The following is an 11,010-nucleotide window of genomic DNA, read 5'->3' as shown; positions in this document are numbered from 1 at the left end:
AGGGGGCTGCCCCGGCTCAGCCCCCCAACCTCCCAGTCTGGCTCTTCCGGGAATTCTGTGACTAGGGCCCCGGCTTCTGTCTGAGCGAGTTTCCCCCTCACCCCCGTAACCCCCCTGCCCTGGCAGGAGGCAGGGAGCGCAGCCGGGGGGGGGGTCAGTGCCCATCGTGGGGGGGCCTGGGGGACACGTGCTGACCAGGTGCAGGCTGAGCCCCCTGCTCTGCTCTCAGGTGCCTGCCGCTTCCAAATGAGCCCCCCTTTGTTTACCGGAGCCCCCCCAGCACATCGGGGGCCCTGAGCTTGGGGCCCGGGACAATTGTTCCCCCTTCTGCACGGTCAGTCCTGCCCCCCGTGGCCTGGGACTCCAGGGAAACCCCCAAAGCCTCCCCACACGAGGGGCCTGCCCCAAAAGCCAGTGCCCGGGGCAGCAGCCTGAGCTGGGCCCCAGCTATGGGGGTAGGGAGGGGCTGAGGGCTCCTCTGAGCTCCGCCTGGATGGGCCCCGGGTCTGTGCAAAGGGTGGGGCATCCCCCCACCTGCCCCTGCCAATGAGTTCCCCCCCCCCCAAAAAGGCCCCCAGCCCCTCAACTTGTTCCCCAGAGCGAGGGACTGGCCTGAGGAGCCCCCACCCCCCCCAGACCCCGGGGGTGGGAGGAGGCTGCAGAAGAGCCCACCCGCCAAACCCTGCTCCACTCAGCACAGACAGTTGGGGGGGGGAGTCCTGTCCCCTCAGCCCCCCGCCCCGGCTGTGCCCTGGCACATGGGGTGCCATGAGGCTGGGGTCTGGCCAAGGGGCAGAGAGCCGGGCACTCCGGGGAGGGGGTGGGGGAGGCTGGGCTGACGTCAGCCGCTCCCCCGCCCCCCCCCCCCCGCCAGATGTTCCCAGGGCGAGGGGGCAGGCATAAGAGTGAAATCCGGGAAATTCTCAGACGGGCAGGCGGGGGGGTGGGGAGGCCCAGATCCCGATGACCTCACGCTCCCCGGGGGGGCAGGGCCAGGTGGGGGCGTTGTCCCCATGTGCCAGGAGAACACTACGCTCCTCTGACGGGCTGGGACCCAGCTGGGGAGGGAGCCGGGGGGCTTGTAGGGGGCCCGGCCCCAGCGCTGCCCTGGGAAGGGGCCATGGGGCCCTTCCCCCCTGCCCTGAGGGCCCTGGCCCGGAAACATCGCCCCGGAAGAGTTTAGGGGCGCCCAGCTGGGGGGGAGTGGATCTGCAGAGAGCCCCTGCCCCCCTGCCCAGCGCCCACACATGGGGGGCAGCTTCTGGGACTCTAGCTGGGTAGTGCCCACGCCCCCATCTCAGCTGGGGGGCTGGTTCCCGGGGCGGGGACTGCGTCTTGCTTGGTGTCTGCCCAGCCCTGGCACAGCGAGGCCGGGGCCCGGGTCAGACCCCCCAGCTGCCTTTGCGATGTGACGGCACCAGCCCTGATGCCAGGGGAGGGTTTCCCACGCAAAGCGGGGGCCCGTCCAGCAGCCCTGACCCTGCTGGGCCCCCGGCTCCCAGAAAGCCATGGCTGGACGGGACCCAGGGCAGCGCCCCCAGCCCCAGAGGCCTGGGGACGGGGGAAGCCACGGTGCGGGAGGATTCAGGGGCTGGGGCTTGGTTAGCAGCACATCCAGGGTGGTCCCCCCTCCCGAGCTCTATGGGCAAGGGCTTTGGGACTCACCCCACATCAAACCAGGGGGTCTCGCCCAGCAGCTACCTGGCCCATGGAGCTGATAGCCTGACAATGCTGGCCTGATGAAGGCTTCACCCCCCAGCTCCTGCCCCGACAGTGTGTGGGGGAAACGTTCCCTCCTGAGCCCAGCCCCGAACCCTAGCAGTCAAGAACCCCCATCACGGCTGCCCCTGTTCCCACCCAGTGGCAGCTGCAATGGGACCAGCCCCTAGCGAGGGCACGTGATGCTCGCCCGGGGCCGTGCACCCCTGCTCAACCCTGGGCTGTACAACCCCACTGCATGGTGTCCTCTCCTGGAGGAACTGAGGCCTCAGTGTCCTCCTGCAGCGTGGAGTCCTGCAGGTAAACCGTGCCGAGCCACAAGCAATTATTTGACACTGGCTCTGAAGTGTCCATGTGAGTTTGCTGCCCTCTGGTGAGCTCGGCGAGCCAGGGCACCCTAGATTCACTGGGTGGCGTCTGCTGAGGGCCAGCCGTCGGGGGCCCCTTCTTGAGCGCTTGGCTGAGCCATGGGCTGTGGTGATTGTTCGCCATTTGGCGTGTTTCTGCACGGCCGCCAGGCTTGATGGCCCAAGAGTCCAACGTGGGAAGGGACGCGATGCACCCATGGGAGAGGGGGGCCTGCCGCTGGGCCGCCTCCACCCCTTGGCTGCTGGACTTGTATCCCGGATGGTATGAGCCCCGCAGAGAGCGGCGGTTGCTGGAACGTCTGGCGGCATTCAACGCCGTGTCCGGAAAGCCTCAGGCGCCATCCGCGGGCAACAGCCCGGGCAGCTGCCAACACCGGCACTGCAGATGACGTCGGGCGGCTTTAGGCCCAATACCCAAGGTTGGCGTTCGGTGGGGAGGCAAAAGCTGGAGTCGGCGTCTGCAGGTTCGTTATTCAAAGCGACCGGCAGCGCGGGTGGGCCTGATCCTTGGCGGCTGTGCCTTGGGAAAGCCGTCGGGGCTCTGGACAAGAAGAACAGTGTCGGAGGGCGAGAGATGCCGACGCCCATGGGCCGGCCAGGATGCTGCAGTCTGAGACCCACCGCCTGACGCCGGAGTGCAGGGCCCTGCCCGACACAGGTGCTGATGGAAAAAGCTCTGGGGCTCTATTACGCAGCTGTCCTCTGGAAGGCCTAAAAATTTTTCAGAACAAATAAAGTCTGGGCACTGGCAAGTCACAGCCTGGCGCCGGCGCCTTTGGGGGGCCCAGGTTTTCTCCGCTAGAAATGTGGGGTTTGAAAACGAAAGCCTGGATCCTCCCCTGATCCCTAGACTCTGGGAGCTGGGGATTTAAGGAAAACATTACTCCAATACGCTCGTGAGAGATGCTAATGCTGCCATATTGCCAGCCGCCCCTGCTGGGCCAGGATTGCGCCATCCTCTCGAGTAAGGGATGGGGGGAGGGCAGAGTGGCAGGTCCCACAGCCACAGACAGAAACATAGGGCCCTGATCTTGGTTGGGGTCTGGGCAGCGCCTGGCACAACAGGGCCCTGATCTCAGGTGGGGTCTGGGCAGCGCCCAGCACAACAGGGCCCTGATCTTGGTCAGGGTTTGGGCAGCGCCCAGCACAACAGGGCCCTGATCTTGGTCAGGGTTTGGGCAGCGCCTGGCGCAACGGGGCCCTGATCTCGGTTGGGGTCTGGGCAGCGCCCAGCACAACAGGGCCCTGATCTTGGTCAGGGTTTGGGCAGCGCCTGGCACAACGGGGCCCTGATCTCGGTTGGGGTCTGGGCAGCACCTGGCACAATGGGGCCCTGATCTCGGTTGGGGTCTGGGCAGCACCTGGCACAACGGGGCCCTGATCTCGGTTGGGGTCTGGGCAGCGCCTGGCACAATGGGGCCCTGATCCTTTGGCTTCTAGCTGCTCCGGGAATCAACAAGAATTTCACTTCCCTGAGGAATTTTTTGTTTAATTATTATTAGTCCGTATTGGAATTGTTTGTTGCTATCAAAAGACAAGAACGGTGCTTTACAGTACAAAACCCCATGGACACTTACATACACTATGTACAGAGGTGCGACCGAGCTGTGGCCCAGCGCTGGGCCCGCGCCTGGCACCAGGAGTCGGGGCATTGGCCGTTCCCCGCGCCAGCCTGTCTATCAAATCTCCTGCCCCTCGCAGGCAGGGGAGCTGGGAGTGCCTGCCTGTCGCTCAGACCAAACACGGAGAACGAGACGATGGTTTTTTAGGTGAGTTTGGTTTTTTTTAAAATTATTTTTCTTTGGTTTTTCAGTTTTAAGTTAAGACTTTGCAGAGAGCCCCTCCCCCATGGTGCCACTCGGTGGGGGGAGAGAGGCAGAAATGGGGGGGGGGGCGTAAATTGCAGCAGACCCTGGCCCAGAGAAGGGGCGATAGGATGGGATGGGGGGTCTCTGGAAGGGATATGCATGCAGCATCTGACGGGAGAAGGGCACTGGCATGGGGGGGAGCCTGGCACGGGATGCTGGCATCGCTGCAGGGACCGAGGGCACAGGGCACTTGCAGTGTGGTGTGGGGCTGGTCCCCCCATGGCCTGTCACTGCCTTCCTGGCCTCGGGACAGCAGAGGGCAGGAGGGAGACAGGGCCGAGCCCCAGCCCAGGGCGTTGAATGGGCTACAGATTCCTGGTCTGGTTGAGCTGGGATTGGCTGCAGCCACTTGGCCCTGCCCGTGAGGATCCCCTGCCCCACAGCCTGGAGATCATGCAGCTGCCTCTGGGGTGGGACGCACAGCTGCTTATAATGGGCACTCCCTCTCCCTTCTGCCCTGGAAAGACTCGAGGCCCCCAGAGTGGAGTAGGATGGGGGTGGAGGGCATCTCCCAGGACAGAGCCCTAAGGGCCTAGGGAGGGTATTCGGGGGGGAGGAGGGGGCTGCTGTGTCTGATGGAAGGCGGTTTGGAGGCAAGAGGGGTTTGGGGAACACATTAAAATCCCCCGATGGCCTAGGCCCCTCCCTTTCACAGCCCCATCACCCGGCGGGTGCAAGGTCACCAGCCGCCTAGCGCTGGGTGAGGTGCACCATCGAGCATGGGGCAGAGGGGAGGGGGCTCAGGGGGGCAGGTTCTTGGGAGGGGTCTGCCCTGCGGGTGCAGAGAGGGGCAGAGGCTCGTTCCATTGGGACAAAGACCAGAGGAGTCCCTGGAGGGAGGGATGGGTGAAAGGATGGAGGGAGGGATGGACAGATGGGTGGGTGAATGGCTGGAAGGACGGATGGACTGATGGAAGGACGGACAGATGGGTGGCTGCCTAATAGCTAGGAGCATCCCATACCCACGGTGGGACACCGGCCAGTCGGGGCGCCCATTCTCCCGTGCATGGGGGGTCCTGTATTAGGGTGCCAGGAAGCCTGTTGAGGCGGGCATTTCCTGCCCGCTGTGGGTGGGTGCCTGGGGAGGGCGTGGGGGGGGTGCCTTAGGACAGGGTGTTGAGGAAGTGGCTTTCCCCAGCCAGTGAGCTCAGCATGGAGCTCATGTCCCCGATGGCCATGTTGGGGGGCCCGGGCGGAGGCAGCCGGGTGGGGCTCAGGGCCGGGGGCTCCGGGTCGTCCAGGATGGCCGTGAAGTCCAGGTGTGTGTTCTCCAGGTCCAGTGAGTCCAGGCTGTTGGAGACCTGCCCCTCCGGCGCCAGGTAGGGGAAGGAGTCAGGCTTGAGGCCCTCCAGGCCGGGGGCGTACGGCCTGCCAGGATCCTGGCCCCCGCAGCTGGCCGGCTGGTGCCCCTGGGCGCCCTTCCCCGGCTGCACGGGGCCGTGCCCAGGGTAGAACAGCAGGGCCGCGTTGGCGGGGCCTTCGGGCGGGGCGTGCAGTGGGGGCAGCCGCAGCAGCCTGCGGGGACTGGCCTCGGGGGGCTCGCCGGAGGGGCTGGGCTGGCCTGGGCTGCCCATGTAGACCAGGCTATTCTGTCTGCTGGGGGTCTTGGGCCCGCCGGGCGGGTGGGGCACCAGCTCGGGGTTGAAGCACTGGCTGGCTGGGACCTGGTTCTCAGGCGGGCCCAGCGGGTGCCCTGGCTTGGCCGGGTAGCCAGCGTACTTGGGGCTGAGGTACGGCTGGGGCGCCGGGGGGTGCCGCAGGGGCTGGCTGTGCCTGGGCCCCCCGCCCAGCCCCATCATGGGCTCCCCGGCCTTTGGGGGGGGCTGCGGCTGCTCCCCCCACATCAGCGCCTGCTGCGACTGCACGTAATTCCGCACCATCAGCTCCTTGACCTGCGGCATGGGGGGCTGGGGCCGCCGGGCCGGGGGGGTCATGGCGAAGCAGGAGCCCTGCTGGGGCTCGGCCTGGTACCCACTGCCAGGGGCAGCCGGCAGGGCCCTGCGCTGGCCGAAGGGGGCTGCCGGCGACTGCTGCATGGCAGCCGGGTGCGTCCCGTTCTGGCAGGGGGTCAGCACTGGTGCCGGCAGCTGCTGCTCAGCCTTGATCTGCAGCTGGCTGAGCTCGCCGAACTGCTGCCCGCCAGCGAACCCGCCCGGGGGGCACATGCCCATGTGCTTGGGCTGCGGCTCGCAGGCACCGGGAGCCGGGTACTGGTGGTGGCAATGCCGGCTGGCCACCGGGCTGGGCACCATGGGGTTCATCTCCAGGCTCCCCCGGGTGGCCTCGTCCCAGGGCACGGGGATGTTGGCATCGGGCGGGCGCATGCCCTGGAAGTGCTGGTTCACCTGGCACTGGGGGAGGGAGTAATCGGGCTGCCCCAGGCCCCCCTCCAGCTCCCCATGGGCAGCTGGGTTCAGCTGCATGCCCCCCATGGTCCTGTGGGCACCGATGTAGGTGCCCTCCCCCTGCAGCTCCATGCCCGGCCCCTGGCACTGGAAGCCCTGCTCCGGGTAGCCCAGGTACTGCTCCATCTCCAGCAGGCTGGTCTCCCCGGGCCCCTCCATGGCCACGCTCTCCAGGAAGACGTTCTCGCTGATGCTGGGCGGGCGAGGGGAGAAGAGGTGACGCTGCAGGCTGGCGTCCGAGCCCCCGAGGGGCTGCAGGCCGCCCACGGCCGACGCGCTCACGTTCCCCAGGCTCTTCAAGGGCTGCCCCTTGGGCTTGGCCGCCGTCCGTGCGGGGTCACTGGCCCGCCGGGTGCCGTGCCCTGGCGCCAGGTGCGGGTGGAGGCTGTAGCCGGGGGACTCGTTGGCGCTGTACCTCCGCAGGGAGCCGTTGGCCAGGAAGGACGGCACGGCTGGGCCCGGGTAGTCCCCGGGGAACCCCGTCCTGCCCCTCAGGGCCGCCCGCTCCGTGCTGGGCAAGGGGGCGGGCGGGGGGCCGCCCGTGGCCGCGGCGTACGTGGCTTGGAGGTAGAGCTGCTGGGCCGGCGTCAGGCCCGGCAGCCCCCCGCCGCGGCCGGCCTCGCTGGAGCGCCGGGAGGCGTCGGGGGAGAGGGGGGCGTAGGCGTCGGCCAGGCCCAGGCTGCTGGGGAGCCCCTCGGGGGCCCGCGGGTAGGGCGAGGCCAGCGAGGAGCGACGGCTGACGGTGTAGGCCGAGCTGACGGAGCTGACGGAGCTGGTGCGGCGGTCGCTCAGCGCGGGAGCGGGGGCCAGGTCGCTGGCGGAGAGCCCCGGGACGCGGCGGTGGGAGACCGCGGGGGGCGGGCCGCACAGGCTGGGCATCTCCCCGGGGGGGCCTGCCAAGGGGGGGGGGGTTACTGCAGGGACGGGAATGGGCCTGGCTCCCACGGCGCCGGCCCAGCTCGCCTGAGGCTGTGGGGAAGGACGAGGGGGGGGGGTTTGGGCCAAAAGCCAAGGCCGCAGGTTGAGGTTGGTGGACGGGGTCAGGTGCATGGGGGTGGCTGGGGGGGTGCAGGTGCTTGGGGGGAGCAGGTGGCTGGAGGTGCGGGTAGCTGGGGGGTGCAGGTGGTTGCGGGAAGCAGGTGGTTGGGATAGCTGGGGGGGTGCGGGTGGCTGGGGGTGGCTGGGGGGGTGCAGGCAGCTGGGGGGTAGCTGGGGGGTGCAGGCGGCTGGGGGTAGCTGGGGGTGCAGGTGGCTGGGGGTGGCTGGGGGGGTGCAGGCAGCTGGGGGGTAGCTGGGGGGTGCAGGCGGCTGGGGGTAGCTGGGGGTGCAGGTGGCTGGGGGGTGCAGGTGGTTGCGGGGAGCAGGTGGTTGGGATAGCTGGGGGGGTGCAGGTGGTTGGGATAGCTGGGGGGGTGCGGGTGGCTGGGGGTGGCTGGGGGGGTGCAGGCGGCTGGGGGGTAGCTGGGGGGTGCAGGTGGCTGGGGGTAGCTGGGGGGTGCAGGTGGCTGGGGGTGCAGGTGGCTGGGAGTAGCTGGGGGGTGCAGATGGCTGCAGGTGGCTGGGGGGTGCAGGTGCTTGGGGGGAGCAGGTGGTTGCGGGGAGCAGGTGGTTGGGATAGCTGGGGGGGTGTGGGTGGCTGGGGGTAGCTGGGGGGTGCAGGTGGCTGGGGGTGCAGGTGGTTGGGAGTAGCTGGGGGGTGCAGATGGCTGCAGGTGGCTGGGGGGTGCAGGTGGTTGGGGGTGGCTGGGGGGGTGCAGGCGGCTGGGGGGTAGCTGGGGGGTGCAAGCGGCTGGGAGGTGGCTGGGGGGGTGCAAGCGGCTGGGGGGTGGCTGTGGGGGTGCAAGCGGCTGGGGGGTGGCTGTGGGAGGAGCAGGTGGCTGGGGCTGGGGAGGGAGTTCCGGATCTAACCTCTTGTTCTGTAACTGAGCTGGCGTCGAGCTGGCTGCAGGGTCCTTTACCCTCCCATTGGGGCTGGCTACCCCCCATTCCAGTTATCCCCAGGGCCGTGGGGGCCTGAGCCCCTGTGCCCGGAGCTGGTCCTAGCTCAGAGATCCCTCGCGGCCCTCTGGGAGGCTGGAACCACCTGCCCCAGTCCTGTGCCCTGCCGGAGGCACAAGCCCCAGTCCCCACTCACTGGAACCTCCCTGAGCCTGTCCACCCAGCGCTATGCAGCCACCTCTGGGGTGGGGCACGGCAGCTGTTTATACCAAGATCCCTCATCCAGGCCTGAGATGCAGCTGCCTCTGGGGCCGGGGGCAGAGAATGTGCCCCATTGCAATGGCAGGGGAGAGGACACGGAGGTTTGGGGAGCAGAGCAGAAATACTGGGCTCTGAATTTGGCCAGGACCCCGAGCTTCGTGCCGCAGCTCTCGGGAACGTGACACGGCTCCGGTTTATGTCTCATCTGTGAGGCGGGACCTTTGGGAGCACAGCGCCCCCTAGTGCCATGCTAGGGCACTGGGACCAACCCAGCCTGACAGGGAGAGCGCCCACCAGCACAGCGCCCCCTAGTGCCACATTGGGGCAATGGGGGCAATGCGGACTGCCAAGGGAGAGCGCCCCCCAGGTGACCCCCTGCTCCGCTCCCGGCACTGCCCATGGTGGGTTCCCGTCCCAGCCCTCGCTGGCCCGGCCCCGCCCGGCCCAGGGCTCACCGGTGCCAGGGATGGCCGGCAGCTTCAGGCCCTTGCCGGCCGGGGGTTTCCTCAGCTGCTTGAACTTGTCGATGCGGAGGTTCTCCAGGCGGCGCAGGGCCGAGAGCCCCGAGGCGCCCATGGGCTCCCCCGGCGGGGGGTCCTCCAGCGTGGACAGGTCCTCGAAGCTGCCGCCCGGGTTGGCGTTCATCTCCACCCCACTGTCGTTGTTGTTGGCACTGCCCAGGGGCGAGCGCTCGCTGCTGCAGGATGACTGCCCGCCGGGACTGGGCTGGGGCTTCTGGGGAGACAGGGAACGGGGGGGGGGGCGCCAGCCCCTCCTTAGCCACAGCCTCTGGGGCAGCCCACTGGCCGCACGCCAACCCCCCCAGCTCAGGCAGTAAGGAATCCCCTCCCCCCACAGCCCAGACTCCACCCCCCCCATTGGCAGGGCAGTCTGCCTCGTCCTGTAGCGGGGCAGCCCGGAGCCCACTGTGCCCAATTTGCCCCCCCCCGACCCACTCTGCTCCGTACCAAGGTGGCCTCGGGCACCATCAGCTTCCCCTCGTCCTTCCTGCCCTCGCCGGGGCAGCCCCCCTCCTTCTCCTGCTTCATGTCGGCGGGGCCCCCCGGGGCAGCCAGGGCCCGGCTCAGCACCGTGTCACCCCGGTGCTTCTTGGTGACGTGGGCATCGGGGCCATGCACCGTCTTGACATGCTTGCGCAGGGAGCTGGGGTCTGTGTAGCGCTTGGTGCAGCCAGGGATCTTGCAGACATACGGCTTCTGCGTGGGGGGGCAAGATGGGGGGGGGTTAACCCAGCCCGGGAGACTCAGCCCCACGGGCACGTCCAGGCATGGCGAGCTGCCTGCTGGGGAAGGACCACAGGGACCTACCCGCCTGATTCCAAAACTGGGGGTGCCAGCCCCAGGGGAGGCCAGGCACCGACATGGGGGAGGGGGCTGTGCTGGGGGGCATGGAACGTGCCCTGTCGGGAACAGAGGCATTGCCAGACCCGGGATCCAGCTACCCCAGGTTCCTGACTGTGCCAGGGGCCGTGCGCCCCGAGGAAGGGGTGGGTGGCGGCAGCCAGGGGACAATCCCCCTGAAGTGTGAGGCTGGCACGAGGGGGCAAATCCCAGAACAGCTGGAGGGTCTTGCTCCAGAATGTGAGCTCCTCGGACAAGGACGGGTCTTTGCTCTGGGTCTGGGGGGGTGCCAAGCCCCACGGGGTCCTAGGCCACGACGGGGCTCCAAAGGGCCACTGCATGCCAACGCAATAATAATAAACCGCCAGCCGTCGGCCCAGTTCCCTTGTGAGTCTTGAGCAGCCCTTGGCCCCAGCAAGGTCCAGTGGCAGGGAGTTCCACTGGTCACTGTGCCTGGTGTGACACAGGACTCCTTGGACGGGTTTCGAATTCGCCACCTTTTGGCTCCACCCAAGGTCCCCTTGTCCTTGTGCTGGGGGGTGGGCAGGGCGGACGCCCCCAACAGCCGGCCTCTGGGTTGGTCAGAGGTTTATAGCCGAGCCCGTTCCGGCAGCCGCGCTCCGCGGGACCCGGCCCAGCCCAGCCAGCCACTCTGCACAAGGGAGATCTCCCAGGCCCCTTCTCCAAGCCCCTCGCGCTCTGGGGGGGTCGTACCTCCTCGGCATGGGGCTGATGTCGGGGTGCATCTGGTTGGCATGGGGGAAACAGGCTGTACCATGATGGATCGGGGGAGGAGTGTACCTCATTGCAGTAGGGGGGAGCGGGCTGTACCATTTCAGATGGGGGATGTACCTCATTGGAGTGTGGGGAGCAGGCCATACCATAGTGGATGGGGGGGGCGTACCTCATTGGAGTCGGGGCAGTGGGCTTTACCATGTTGGATGGCAGGGTACTATGTCGAGGGGGGGGTCATACTTGTTAGAGTTGGGGGAGTGAGCCATACCATGTCCGGTGGCGGGTGTACCTCCTTGGACTGGGGAGAGCAGGCTGTACCATGTCGGGTGGGGAGATGTACCTCTTTGGGGAGGGG

The 11,010-nt window shown here is 67.8% G+C and overlaps 1 protein-coding gene across 3 annotated transcripts in view; it reads right to left on the bottom strand.

Moving 5' to 3' along the window:
* Positions 1-3,570: 3,570 nt before the first annotated feature.
* Positions 3,571-11,010, bottom strand: part of GLI1 (GLI family zinc finger 1) — a 45,867-nt gene continuing 38,427 nt past the window's right edge. For 2 of the 3 annotated variants that reach the window (XM_073318775.1, XM_073318777.1), the window contains 3 exons: positions 9,528-9,776; positions 9,015-9,294; positions 3,571-7,253 (listed from right to left, as the gene is read on the bottom strand). In XM_073318775.1, coding sequence (XP_073174876.1) covers positions 5,059-7,253; positions 9,015-9,294; positions 9,528-9,776 — 2,724 coding nt within the window. In that variant the 3' untranslated portion in view covers positions 3,571-5,058. The remainder of the gene's footprint in view (positions 7,254-9,014; positions 9,295-9,527; positions 9,777-11,010) is intronic. The other variant, XM_073318776.1, reaches the window with a different exon arrangement.

This window comes from Lepidochelys kempii, chromosome 20, assembly GCF_965140265.1.
Source record: "Lepidochelys kempii isolate rLepKem1 chromosome 20, rLepKem1.hap2, whole genome shotgun sequence".
Classification (NCBI taxonomy): Eukaryota; Metazoa; Chordata; order Testudines; family Cheloniidae; genus Lepidochelys; species Lepidochelys kempii.
Note: the sequence above shows the minus strand (reverse complement) of the source record. Positions and strands in the feature narration are given on the sequence as shown.